We start from the raw sequence: 14,022 nt of genomic DNA, 5'->3' as shown, positions 1-14,022 counted from the left end.
GTGGGGCTCCTGGACCAGCAGCATCACTGGGGGCTTGTTAGGAATACAGATTCTTGGGCCCCACCCCAGACCTCCTAAATCAGCTCTGCAAGTGGGCCCAGCATTTTGTGGATTCTCAAGCCCTTCAAACCTGCACCAGATGCCAGGGCTCCCCAGTGGAGGCCCAGTTAGCTGACTGTGGCTGGAAAGTAGCTCCTCTAGCAAAGTAGCAAACACTGTTCACAACCCGTATGGTCGGCTCTGCAGAGGCCTGGAGCAGGGCTGAGTAGAGATCAGTGAACCTGAGACCTACTTGCCTTCCAGACCTGCTCTGCGCCATGTGTAGTCATTCTCTTCATTCCTCTCTGGTTCCCGCTGGGATTGTGTCTGTATGTCTCCTGTCTTCCCACTACCCTGCCCTTCCCTCCCTGGCACTGATCTGCACATTAAAATCCAGAAGCTCACAAACCAAGCCCAGCCCCAGCCCAGAACTTCTGATGTATTCACAATTCTGATTTATTCCTGGGTATCCATCATGTTTTTACAAACCTCCCTACCTCCCTACAGGCTCCCAGGAAGCCCTTTGCTACCCACAGACACACTGCATTGATTAGAAAGTGCAGTTAGGGTTGGGGACACTGGTGGCCAGGGGTGAAGGGGTGCTAGGCAGGCTGGGTGGTGTGGGGGCTTCCAGGAAGATGTCAGCCCACCCACTGACCCTCAGCTGCCTTCCTTCCCCCGCAGGGCAACACAGTGGAGTCGGAGCACTTGTCGGAGCTCACCGAGGAGGAGTACGAAGCCCACTACATCCGGCGGCAGGACCTCAAAGGCTTCCTGTGGTTGGATGTCAAGTACCTGAACCCCTTCTTCACACGGCGGCTGACCCAGGAGGTGGGACACAGGCCAGGGCCACATGGCCAGGGGTCCCTTGCCTTCCTCCCTCAGAGGCCAAGAGTGGGGGACAGGGCAGGCCCACATGCTGTGTTGGGGACAGGCAGCCAGGCTGCCTCCTCCCACTTGGCTCTCCTTCCCAGGATCCCATCTGCTGTTTTTCCTTTGCTACCGGATTTAGTGCTCGTTTAATAATAGACTTGCTAACACAGTTTGCTTTTCCTGGATGATAAGACTCGGGACATTGATCAGCTACTGAATCTGAGCTGAGGAATTTCAGACGTGCCAGGGCCGCAGGCAATGTCCCAAGGCTCAAGCTCTTGTTCCATCCTTGCAGCACTGCCAGTCTCTGGGTGACAGGCAGTCTAATGGGGACCAGCTTGAACCTACTTTGCTGAATCAGTCATCCAGCCCCATGCAGGCCTTTGGGGTGTGGTTCTCCTGGCTGTAGCCCCCCTTTGTCTCCGAGCCCCATTTCCCTCCTCTGACAGTCACGATGCTATACGTAAGCTCTTACTACCAGCCAGGTGCCACACCAAATGGTGTTCACGATTGCTTCGGTTCATTCTCCCAACAACCCATGCAGCAGATGCAGCTGTTATCTCACTTGACAGCTGGGGAAGCTGAGGCCCAGAGAGGTAAGGTAGCCCCCTGAGGTCACGCAACCAGTGCAAGGCAAAGCTGGGAGTAGAGCCCGAGTGTGTCTGATTCCAGAGCCACTGTTTTTTAACATCATGCCATCCTGCCTCCTACTCCTCCTGTTTCTGAGTGACACCTCCTGTTATCTCCACCCCCACAAAGAAGAACCCCAGCTCAGTTACTTAACACTTTGAAATTGCTTATGGCTCTGTACCCTGCCTCCTATCCCCTCCTCCCTTACACACACACACACACACACACACACACACACACACACACACACACGAGGTACAAAGCAGCTCCTCTCCTTTCCTTGACCCTGACCCACTGGGTTGCTTGTATTCTGCCTCAGGACCTCCACCACGGGCGCATCCAGATGAAAACCCTCACCAACAAGTGGTACGAGGAGGTGCGCCAGGGCCCCTCTGGCTCTGAGGACGAGGAGCAGGAGCTGCTGTGACCGAGCAGGGCCTCCCCACGTCTCCGGGATGGACACCCAGCAAGGGCCCCTGAGGTGCGTGCATTTGGCAGCCTCTTCAGGAAGATGAAAGCAGGGTGAAGCCAAGGTGCTGCCTTCTTTACCCGGACCATCCAAGCCAGCTGGCTTCTGAAACGTGTCATCTCCCACTCCTCACCCAGCCAGCTCTGCTCACAGCGTCACTCCCAGCCTGCAGATTAGATGGAAACCTGTGCAGGTAAATGTTTTCTTTTGCTTCTGCAGCCAAGGCAAACAGTCATCTGTCCAGCCCAGGTGCCTGGGAGGAGAAATCCTGTTGTGGAAGCTGCTGTGACTGGGTGTCCTCGGGGGAACGCTGGTTGGCCATTCCCAGCTAACGCCATCATCATGACCCTAGGGACGGGCAGGGTGAGGAGCCAGCTGCCAGTTTCCTTATCATCATCAAGGTGTCTTGGGCCTCAGCATCAGCAGTTCTGACCTACGTGCCAGGCCCAGAAACCTTGGAAACCTCACACTCCCCTTTGTGATGTTGCTTGCACACCCTGAGAAAGAAAAACTGACCTTTTTCTTCTTTACCTCTGACTGGCACCTCGAAGGCTGTCTCCCTGGGTGACAGGCAGCCACTGCCTTCTCTGGAAATACTGTGAATGTTTACACTGGTAACCAGCACGTAGGCACAGGCCTTTCTTTGGAGCCCCTTTGGAAACTGCATCCCTGGTTTTGGGGTGAGTGAGCCTATTTTCTGGTGTCAGAGCGCCCTCTACAGGACAAATCTAGCGGTACAGTGCTTAATCAGGCCAGCAACTTCTGAATTGAAATTCTTGCACTTGAACAAAGTGGTGAGAGCCTAGCAGTCACCTCCCTCACCTTGATTCCCTACTCAGTGTCCTTGTGTGTCCAGAGGCCCCTTTTCTTGGGCTCCATGGGGTCTGCCCACTGTTTACTTGCTGCCACCTTCACAGCTAATCAGCATTTCCTCTTCCCAAGTCTCTACTGTTTGGGGTCCCACTTGACCTCCATGCCAGGGTCCCAGTTCGCCCAAGCATGGAGACAGGCCAGAGCCTGCCACCCCCTCCCCAGTGGCCTGCATTCACATGCATCCGATCCCCACCTAAAATCCCTAGCAGCCACTGGGACCCCAGGACCTGTTCCTCCCATTCTGTCACAGAGTGCTTACACTCTCTCTCATACACACCCCGCCCTGACTTCATGGGCCTGGCCCCGGGCCTCTGAGGGCAAGCAGCTGCCAATCATGTCCAGATGATGTGGAGTTAGTGACTCTCACATCCGCGCCTCACCTGCCCTGATTTAACAAGCCTCGTACCTGCTTGCCATTGCCCATCTATGGGCTGTTTTGGCATTCCCACGTGTGGCTCAGGGTCCCAGCTGGAGCTAGGACTTAGCACCCTCTGGTTGATTTAATGCATCATGTGCATGTGCTTGGTTCTCGGTGGGGACCCAGTGGGCCAGCATGGGCCCTGGCTGGCAGCAAATATGTGTCCATCTCTTCTGCCTCAGGCAGCATGACTCTGGGTCAGGAAGGACTGACCTTGGGACCCTTCAGGACTCATGTCCCGTCCACAAGGCCAGGCCCCTTTCCTAATGCCTTCCCTTTCCCCAGAAGTGTAAGTTGTAAGGCCAGTCAGGCAGGAAGCACGCGGTGTCTTTTTATGCATGAAAAGTAAATTTGTACTTTATAGAGCTAAAATATGATCATCTTTGTTTTTGTAATTTCCCCCTTTAACCCAATAATTTGAGCCAAACAGGATTCTTTTACTCCACCTGATACTCCCACTGGAGGAGTAATATGTGCATAATTTTCTTATTTCCTTTTAGTGGAAAAGAAAGAGAAGAGGTCAAAGAGGGAGAGACCTTAGTCCACATGAGGTGGGGGGATAGGCAGGGATCATACTGTTCTCTCATTTCCCAACTCACAAGTAATTTACTTCCTGCCCTAAAACTCAGGGTCTGATCTCAGAGGTGAAGTTGCATTGCAAACTCAATATCTTGCCAGGAACATAACATTTTTTTATAGAGTAAGCAATGAAAACAGGTTCTTTTTGATTCAGACTGCTTCTTGCCACCGGGTCCTGCCTGGCTCCCACTTTTAGCTGAGACCTGAAAATGACACTGTGGTAGAGAAGTGCGTGGGGGACTTGGTGGAAGGTCCCCAAGGCTGGGCTATGGGGTATGGGGCACCTTTCCTGGCAGGTGCAGCGCTGGTCTGGATCTCCTGTGGGCCTCCTCTGTTCCTCAGCAGTCTGGCTGGCTGGCTGGTCATCTTTGGAACAGGCAGGCGCCCATAGAGAGGCATTTTTCTGGTGGGTTTTTCTAATGTATTTGCCTGAGAATAAAAAATTGCTTTTGTCTACTACCTTTAGCGTATCTAATAATTATATTATTTGGTGTAATAAATGCCTAGATTTTAAAAATCCAGCATAACTTTGACTTCTTGCATATTTATTTTCTTTTAGGTCTAGGCCATGGACAGGAGAGCTATATATAGCATGTAGAGAAGGTAAACTTTAGAGTGAGGTGAAGGCTGTGAAGTCAGTGAGTGCCTTTGGGAAAGCTGGCCGTTTAGCCAGAAAATACAGAAGACATGCCTGTCCTGTGGAGCTGGGGAAAGGAACTGGCTTTTCCTAGGTCTCCAGAGATCAAGCTTGGGCTGGCAGAAGGTGGCTCAGTTCCATAGTCTGATGCTCAGACCCTCGGCCTAGAGGCAAAACTGAGACCTCCCACCCCCAGGCCAGCCACCTCTTTTCACAGTGGGAATGTTGACCAAGCCCTGGTTGTTGTGAGGCCAAGGGGCAAGGCCTGGCCCAGAATGTTGGCAGCCCGACTCCCCCAAGTCAGCCCAGACAGGCCGTGATTTGCCTGCAGATTCCTTTGTGTGAGTGGAATGCAGAAAGATTGGTGAGTGGGAATCCTTCTCTCCTTAAAACCCACATCAGATATGCCATCAGCAAGACTTGGCCTATAAGGTCTCAGTTCCACATTCCCACAAGTGCCCACACATTTGGCAAAGTCCTCAGTGGGGTAGCCACGGACAGGATCCCACTTCTGCTTTGGTGGGAGAGTCAGGGTGGGCAGGGTGGTGGCCAGCTTCTCCTCAGCCAAGTCATGGCCATCAAGCTGCAGGCCTGGCTTGGGGTGGATCTGTTCTTAGAACTGATCCCTGATTCAAGTGTGAGAAGGAATCTCTCAGCAGCAATGCTCTGCCATTGACTAGAACTTTAAATGAAAAAATAAAAAAAGAGATCCTTCCCCCATTCCCTTTAGAATGCAGGCATCTGTTTCTCCTGCTGGTTGTTAAGTAGAAAATCAAATCTGAAATGTTCCTGATATAGCAGCCAGAATCATTAAGAAGTTGTTCAAACAGGAGCCCAGTTCCCGAGGCCCCAGGCCGTATGTTTTCAATGAAAACACCACCGTCAGAGTAAAGGCCTAAAGGGGAAAAGTAGCCACTCCCCCTTCCATTTAGGCTCCTGCCATTTCTCACACAAATGGAGTTAAGATTTTTTTTTTAAATCCTCACCCAAATATATGTTTTTCCTTAATCCTAGAGAAAGAGGAAGCGAGAGGGAGAGGGAGAGAATCAAACCCGAGACCTTTGGTGCACGGGACAACATTCCAACCAATGGAGCCGCACTGGCTAGGGCTGGAGTTGGATATTCAGGGACTTCACTGGCCATGTGTCAAAAGAAGAAAGACTTTCTAATTTCCTCTGATCCAGTTATCTCACTGGCCCATCCTGTTTTTCATCCTTTCCCACCCCAGCCAGCATTATCCCAGACGGAAAAAAACAACTTAGCCTTTCTTAACGGGAGTTGGTGTTCTCCCAGGTCACTCTGCAGGACCTGCCTGAAGTCAGGGTGAGAGCGAGCTGAGTGCTTGAGGGCGGTTGTGGGGATGATGGGGATATGCAGGTCACCTGTGGGCCTTCAGCCACATGGAAGAGCCTGTTAGCATATTCCTGGTGCTCACTTCCCACAGTCCCAGCCCTGCTCTAAGGAACGGGGCACAGCCAGAGAAGTCTCCTTACTTGCTGGACAGCTGTGAGGTTTCTGGTTTAACAAAGGCTTTAACGTTTTCTCCAAATACAGCTCCTGCAAAGCTTGATTTGTCCTCAAGGTGAATCAGAAGCATGTGGGGTTTTTGTTTTTATTTTGAAAGAAAGACTGATCTGTTGTTCCACCCATTCATGTATTCATTTGTTGACTCCTGTACGTGCCCTGACCAGGGATCAAATCCGCAACCTGGGACGATGCTCCAACCAACTGAGCCACCCAGCCAGGGCAGAATCTTGTAATTTTTTTAAAGCAATTTTCTTTGTCAAAATGAAGGATTTATTTATTTTAAGGACAACTTGGAAGGTCAGGCTTATTCTTTTGCCGTCCCCCATGTAAGCTGTGAGGGGCATTTGTTAGGACCTGGTTCCTGAGAAATGATTTGCTGCTCTTCTTGATGGGCTTCAGATTGTGGAGAGGAAGATGGGTCAGTGATGGGGGACCTGGGGACTTTAGCATCAGCCTGGTCCTGGGGACAGACGGGACCAGCAGCCCTCTGCACACAGGCAGTTTTCAGATGATGCCCTGATGCAAATGGGGAAGAAAATAGGGCTTTGCTTACCAAAAAAAAAAAAAAAAAGAGGGCCACAAAAATGTGGTTGGTTTACATTGTGGCAAAGTGAACTCTTACTTGCTGGTGGGAGGGCCAGCTGGTTCAATCTTTTTGGAGGACGATGTGGGGACACCTATCAAAAGCCTTTAAGTATCCCGTGCTTTGAAGCAGCAGTTTCAAATGGTTTGAAAATTTTTTTCAAAAAAAAGGATAACATTTCATGACATGAAATTTATATGAAATTCAAATTTCAATGTCCATAAATAAAGTTTTGGATTTTTTAAAACTTGTTTTCTCTAATTATTTAAGTACCTACTTTTTTTTTTCTCTCTCTTAGCTCACAAAGCTGAAAATATTCACTATCTGGTCATTTACAAAACAAGTTTACCTACCCCTGGCCTACCCTAGAGAAATTCTTTTTCTCTTTCTTTATTTTTTGTTGTTGCTAATTCTCACCCTAGGATATTTTTCCTTTGATTCTTAGAGTGGAAGGGAGGGTGAGACAAAGCGAGAGAAGCATAGATGTGAGAGAGACACACTGATTGGTTGCCTCCAATATGCGCCCTGACCGGGGCAGGGATCAAGCCTGCAACCAAGGTACATGCCCTTGACTGGAATCAAACCCAGGACACTTAAGTCTGTAGGACAACACTCTATCCACTGAGCCAAACCAGCCAGCACTTTTTTTTTTATTATTGACTACAGGCCTGGTGCATGGATTCGTGCACCGGTGGGGTCCCTAGGCCTGGTCTGCACCCTCTCGCAATCTGGGACCCCTCGGGGAATGTCAGATAGCCAGTTTTGGCCCCATCCCCGCAGGCCCAATCCAGACAGGAGGGAGCCCAATCCTGTGTGTTGAGCGTCTGTCCCCTGGTGGTCAGTGCACGTCACAGCAACTGGTTGACGGGTCGTTCGGTCACCAAGGCTTTTATATAGAGAGATTTTAGAGAAAGAGGAAGGGAGAGGGAGACAGAGGAAGGGAGATGTGAGAGAGAAGCATCGATTGGTTGACTCCCATATGCACCCCGATCAGGGAATGAACCCACAACCTGGGTATGTGCCCTGACTAGAGATTGAACCTGCAGCCTTTTCATGTACAGGATGATGCTCCAATCAGCTGATCCACACTGGCCAGGCCTCTTACCTATTCATGCATTAGGAGACACCTACAAGAATATCTGTAATAGCAAGATGTTGTACACAAGCTAAATGATTGTTACTAGGAGAATGGATAAACTGTGACACAGTAATGTAGTGGGATACTATACAGCAGTTAAGAATGGATGGACAAATGTACAAAACCAGAATTAACATATTAACAGATAAATCTCAGACTCAATCTGCAGCTCAAAGCAAGTTGCGGAAGAATGCAGGATAGGAAGTACATACAAAACCATGCAGAACAACGCTGTGGAACAGTGGTGCTCAGGGATGCGGACAACTTAGCAGAAGTGTGAAGAAAGGCTGGAAAGGTCAACACCAGGACCCTGGGCCCTCTAGGGTGCGGGGGGAGGGGGCAGGCGGGGAGTGAGGAACTGCATTTAAAACACATTTCACCCACCCTGGCTTCACCTGTGTCCCTGATTTTTCATTTCCTAATAGAGCAGTGAGCAACCAATTCAGCATATGTGCAAACTTGCAAATGCTCTCATGCTCTCTGACTTCAGTACTTTGCCCCAGCTCTGGGAATAACAGACACTCCAAGGGCCATCCCAGGCCCATGATGCCCTCACATCAATCAAGATTAGCTTTAATCCTTGGTGACAAAATCAAAATTAGTAGTGGCTTCCCTGGAGTCTTTGAGAACCAGGATTCTTAGCGTGGGGAGAAAAAGACATATGAGGTTAAGTGAAAACTCTGTGGTCCTGAATTCTAATTTAAAGTATAAATGTGGTCTTGTATGTTGTTGTTTTTAAATTGTCAACCTATTCCTACCTCTGCCCATTGAAAACACCTAGAAACAGTGACCAACCCAGTGGCATTCAGCCCCGAGTGCTCAGAATATGGTCTCCAAATGTCATCGCACAGTGAAAGGACTCGTGGCTCTTTGGAGAAACATCTGATTCCAGGACTTGGGCAGGACATGTACAAGATGGACCTGAAGCACCCTCTCATACCAGATAGGAAGCAATCAGAGATTTCAGGGTCATGTCAGGATGCAGGAGCCAGCTTGAGGAGGTTCCTACTGGCTAAAGATGGGAATTTGAGCCCTAGCCAGTTTGGCTCAGTGGACTAAAGAGTCACGCGTTTGTTTCCATTCAAGGGCACATACCAATCAATGTGTCTCACATTGAAGTTCCTCTCTGTCTCTCCCCCTCCCTTCCATTCTTTCTAAAAACCAATGGAAAAATATCCCCAGGTAAGAATTAACAAAAAAAAGGGGGGGGGTGGAAATTTGAGTATCAATAACAATAATAATGTACTGAAACACAAAATATCCTGAAATCAACGAGTTCGTAATAATTAAAAATTAGTCACTCCTGGTGGATTCAAAGGCATCAACTCATTATTCTAAGTAAAACTAAAAAAGAAAGAATTAAGCATTTGTCCTGCCTTTTCTATACCACGGGTAGTCAAACAGTAAATGAGGGAAGATTCTTTAACTTAAATAAATTTCAAAAAATAGTACAGAAAGGTCCCATGACCCCTGCACTCAGTTTCCCCCAGTACAATATCACAATCAGGAACTTGCCATTGGTGCAATCCATAGACCTTGTTCAAACTACACCAGTTTTACATGTACTCCTGTGTGTATGTGTGTTTAGTTCTATGCAATTTTATCACATGTGTAGATTCACATCAACACAGGGAAGTTTCTTTTTATAGTATTCTAGTTGCCAAAGAAGGAACACCAGAAATGGAATATCTCCATTTTGCAACGTCCAATAAAATCATGGATCTAAGCTGTTAATATCCCAAAGGGAGAGAATGGGGCAACATGTGCCTCCTGATGAAATAAACAGCATCTATGAAGTATTCTTACCAAACGGTTCAAACCCAAATCTGAGCATGCTCAAAGTCAACTACCATGTGATAAACCACATTAACAGAATAAAGAACAAAGTGATGCAGAAAAACATCTGACAAAATTTAATACATTTTCATGATAAAAATACTCAACAAACTAGAAATAGAAATTACCTCAACATAATAAAGGCTATATGTGAAAATGTATGTGCCACAGCTAACATCATACTCAATGATGAAAGACTGAAAGCTTTTTTTAAAATATATATATATTTATTGATTTTTTACAGAGAGGAAGGGAGAGGGATAGAGAGTAAGAAACATCGATCAGCTGCCTCTTGCACACCCCCTACTGGGGTTGTGCCCGAAACAAAGGTACATGCCCTTGACCGGAATCGAACCTGGGACCTTTGAGTCTGCAGGCCGACGCTCTATCTACTGAGCCAAACTGGTTTCGGCAAAGACTGAAAGCATTTAAGATCAGGAACAAGGTGAGATGCCACAGAGCAATTAGGCAAGAAAGAGAAATAAAAGTCATCCAAATTGGAAAGAAGTAAAATTATATCTATTCTCAGATGACATTATTTTATATGTAGAAAATCCTAAAGATTCTACAAAAAAATAAAATAAATGAATTCAGCCAAGTTGCAGGATTAAAAATCAACACACAAATATCAGTTGCTTTCTACACACGAACAATTGGGTAATCTGAAAAAAAATTACAAAAACAATTCTCTGCTGCGCAGGCAGCCTCACCCAGATATCCCAGTTCCTGCCCCACTATGAGAGTCCTCCAGTTTCCTATCCCGCCACCTGCCTCAGCCTCAATCAGGGGCTTTCTAAAGTCAGCTAGCTGAAGGCCACAGTCCTAAACTGGAGATTCTCCAGAAACGGGCTTCTCAGAAACCAGGCTATCCCCTGTGATTAAATTTTCGTTTCTCTTCCATTCTTGGCACAGGTCCAGGCTCACCTGGCCCCACTCATTCATGACTTCTCAGTTAAACTAGAGATGCCAATTTCCACTTGCTTTTTCTTAAAAAAAAAAAAAAAAAAAAAAAGTTTTATTTCTTTTAGAGAGAGAGGGAGGGGGAAATATAGAAACACTGATGAGAATCATGGATTGGGTGCCTTCTACACGCCCCCTACTGGGGATCAAGCCCACAACCCAGGCACGTGCCCTGACGGGGATCAAACCAGCAACCTCTTAGTTTATGGGTTGATGCTCAACCATTGACCCACACTGGCCGGGCCATTTACTTTTTTACTTACATCAGTTGGGACTGCCCAATGAGCCTGGCTAAAAGCAGAGCCATGTGGCTGGGGAAGCACTTGAGATTTAGCTATGGCTACCAGCTTGGGTCCTGGTGCTGGGCTTGGCCAGAGCAGGCCCTGTCCCTACTTCCTAGCTCACCATAACCAGGAGGGGTTTCAATCTGTGTTACCGTGGGAACTGGAAGCCTTCAAGAAAGCCAATGAAAGCTTGGAAGATTTGTTCTTATTGAATGACTGGAGCTGCATCTCTCGCCTCTTCCCCAGAACCAAAGTCCTGAGGCAGCTGCAGATGTGGGAACACCCTCTGGCCCTGGGGGCTAAACTTACTGTGGAAGGTCCTTGGGCTGACTTGTCCCTGGGGGGGGTGTCCTGGATCAACCTCTTCACAGGCTATGCCACAGCCACTCTTGAGCTCCAGGTTTGTTTCTCGGCTCAGCCTACAGCAGGACCCAACCCCTGGGACGACCTCTGCCACTGACTTTGTCGCCAGAAGGCCCCGAAGAAGGAGTCCCAAGACTGCCTTGAGGCCTCTGTCACCTTCAACCTCTTCTGCCTCCTCACATGGCACCTGAAATGTGTTGCCAGTGAAGACCTGCCCCTCTGAGAACCTGGACCCACCCCCAGCCCGTCCAGGGCCCAGACCTTATTTATGCAGTAAGTCCCACCAGGCCTTAAGTTGTTTCCTCTCACCCCTTATTTATGAAGCATCAGCCCTGACTCATAAGAAATGTTTATTTTTCTACTGTTGTAATCAGTAAGGGATTGGAAAGAAAGAAGAGCCAACTACCAATTTTTAGGAAATTGAGAGAACATAGGAACAGCAGGGGCTACAATAAGCAAAATGAAGACTCTGGCAAACTCTAAAGGACATTCTGGTTTTTTCAACAAATACATTTCAAGGCAAAGAGAAAGATGGGGCCCCTATACACTATAGGGACATTTTATAGAGTAAATGTGATTTAAAGAGCGATCCACCAGCCCTAGCTGGTTTGGCTCAGTGGATAGAGCTGCAGACTGAAAGGTCCCGGGTTCAATTCTGGTCAAGGGCACATGCCCGGCTTGTGGGCTCGATCCCCAGTGGGGGGCATGCAGGAGGCAGCCAATCAATGATTCTCATCATTGATGTTTCTACCTCTCTCCCTCTCCCTTCCAATCTGAAATCAACAACAAAAAAATTTAAATAAAGAGCTATCCACCAATTGCAATGTAGAGACCTTATTTGGACCTGATACAAACTTTTTTTTTTAAGAGGCCTGATGCACAAAATTCGTGCCCTCGGAGGAGGGTCCCTCAGCTTGGCCTGTGCCCTCTTGCAGTCTGGGAGCCCTTGGGGATATCCGCCTGCCGGCTTAGGCCCGCTCCCCACAGGGAGCGGGCCTAAGCCAGCAGGTGGACATCCTCTCGCAGTCCAGGATCCCTCGCTCCTTACCACCCGCCTGCTTGTTGCTCACCACTCAGCTCACTGCTCCTTAGCGCTGCCTTGGAGGCGGGAGAGGCTCCCTCCACTGCCACTGCGCTCGCCAGCCATGAGCCTGGCTTCTAGCTGAGCGGCGCTCCCTCTGTGGGAGCACACTGACCACCAGGGGTAGCTCCTGCATTGAGCATCTGCCCTCTGGTGGTCAATGTGCATCATAGTGACTGGTCGTTCTTGTCATTCCGCCATAATGGTCGCTTAGGTTTTTATTATATAGATATATTTTTATTAATTTTAGAGAGGAAGGGAGAGGGAGAGACAGATAGGAAACATCAGTGAAGAGAATCATTGATCAGCTGCCTCCTGGATGTCCCATACTGGGGACCGAGCCTGCAACCTGGTCAAATGCCCTGACAACTAGGAATCGAATGGTAACCTCCTGGTTCATAGTGGATGCTCAACCACTAAGCCATGCCGGCAGGGCCAAACTGTTTTTAAAGTATCTATACTAATAAAAGAGTAATATGCAAATTGGTCAGGATGCCCTCACAGTAATGACTGAAAAGCAAGCTGCATGGGGCTACCAGGCCAGCAGGGGGGTTAGTGAGGGATGACCAAATGACTGAAGAGCAGGCTGTGTGGGGCAACCAGGCCAGCAGGGGGGGGCAGTGAGGGGCAACCAGGCTGGCGGGGATGGGGGGGCAGTGAGGGGCGACCAGGCCGGCGGGGGCAGGGGGGGTAAGGGGTGACCAGGCCAGCAGGGGGCGACCAGGCCGGCAGGGGGGGCAACCAGGCTGGCGGGGGGGGGGTAGTTAGGGGCGACCAGGCCGGCAGGGAGGCAGGGCGATCAGGCCGGCAGGCAGAGGCAGTTGGGGTGATCAGACTGGCAGGGGGGGCAATTAGGGGTGGTCAGGCAGGCAGGCAGGTGAGCAGTTAGGAGCCAGCAGTCCTGGATTGTGAGAGGGATCCCAGATTGGAAAGGGTGCAGGCTGGGCTGAGGGGACACCCTGCCCCATGCACTAATTTCATGCACCAGGCCTGTAGTGGATTTATAAGACAACTAGACATGGGGACAGTGACTGGATATTCGTCACTATAAAGGAATTGCTATAAAATTTTAGATATAATGGTACTACATTTTAAAAGTCCTTATCTTTTAGATACACATACTGGAATAGTCACAAGTGAAATAGATGTCTGGAATTTGCTTCAAAGGAATTCAGGGGTGGGGATGTGGATGGACAGGTAGAGAGGAAACCAGGTTGGCCACAACTTGGAAACTGTTGAACCACTAAAGCTGAGTTCAATGCACATGGAGGTTCATTATACTTCTTTGGTAAATTAAAAGGTTTTTTAAAAGAGCAAGTGGAAAAAATGTGGTTTAAAAAAGATAATAGCATCCGGGACCCAACCCTTCCAGCTACTGTCCCACCCTCTTCTTCATTTGGCTTCCACCTGAGTTTCATGCAGCTGCTCCATTCCAGCCAGCATGGCCTCTCCAGCCAGGGAGGAGGAGCAGGGTAGGAAGGACATCTTAGAAGCCACACAAAGCACTTTTGTATCCCAGGGACCAGTTATATGGCCATGCCTGGCTGCAGGGGAGGCTGGAAAAGGCCGTTTTTATTCTGGATGGCCATTTCTGAAAATCAGGGCTTCCATTATCAAGGGAGAAGGGGTGAATGGAGATCAGGGTTCAATTTGCTGCAGATCTCATCCCTCTGACACTGGTACAGGCATGTGGGTGCCACAGATGGGTGCTCGGAGCTGGCAGCAGAGCTAA

At 48.9% G+C, this 14,022-nt stretch overlaps 1 protein-coding gene across 1 annotated transcript in view; it reads left to right on the top strand.

Annotated features, from left to right (window-relative positions):
* SLC9A8 (solute carrier family 9 member A8) overlaps window positions 1–4,402 on the top strand; it is a 68,918-nt gene extending 64,516 nt beyond the window's left edge. The window contains exons 15-16 of the mRNA XM_008141166.3: window positions 724–870; window positions 1,862–4,402. Coding sequence (XP_008139388.1) covers window positions 724–870; window positions 1,862–1,969 — 255 coding nt within the window. The 3' untranslated portion in view covers window positions 1,970–4,402. The remainder of the gene's footprint in view (window positions 1–723; window positions 871–1,861) is intronic.
* Window positions 4,403–14,022: the final 9,620 nt, after the last annotated feature.

The sequence above is a fragment of the Eptesicus fuscus genome, chromosome 12, assembly GCF_027574615.1.
Source record: "Eptesicus fuscus isolate TK198812 chromosome 12, DD_ASM_mEF_20220401, whole genome shotgun sequence".
Classification (NCBI taxonomy): domain Eukaryota; kingdom Metazoa; phylum Chordata; class Mammalia; order Chiroptera; family Vespertilionidae; genus Eptesicus; species Eptesicus fuscus.
This window is presented reverse-complemented; position numbering and strand designations above follow the sequence as displayed.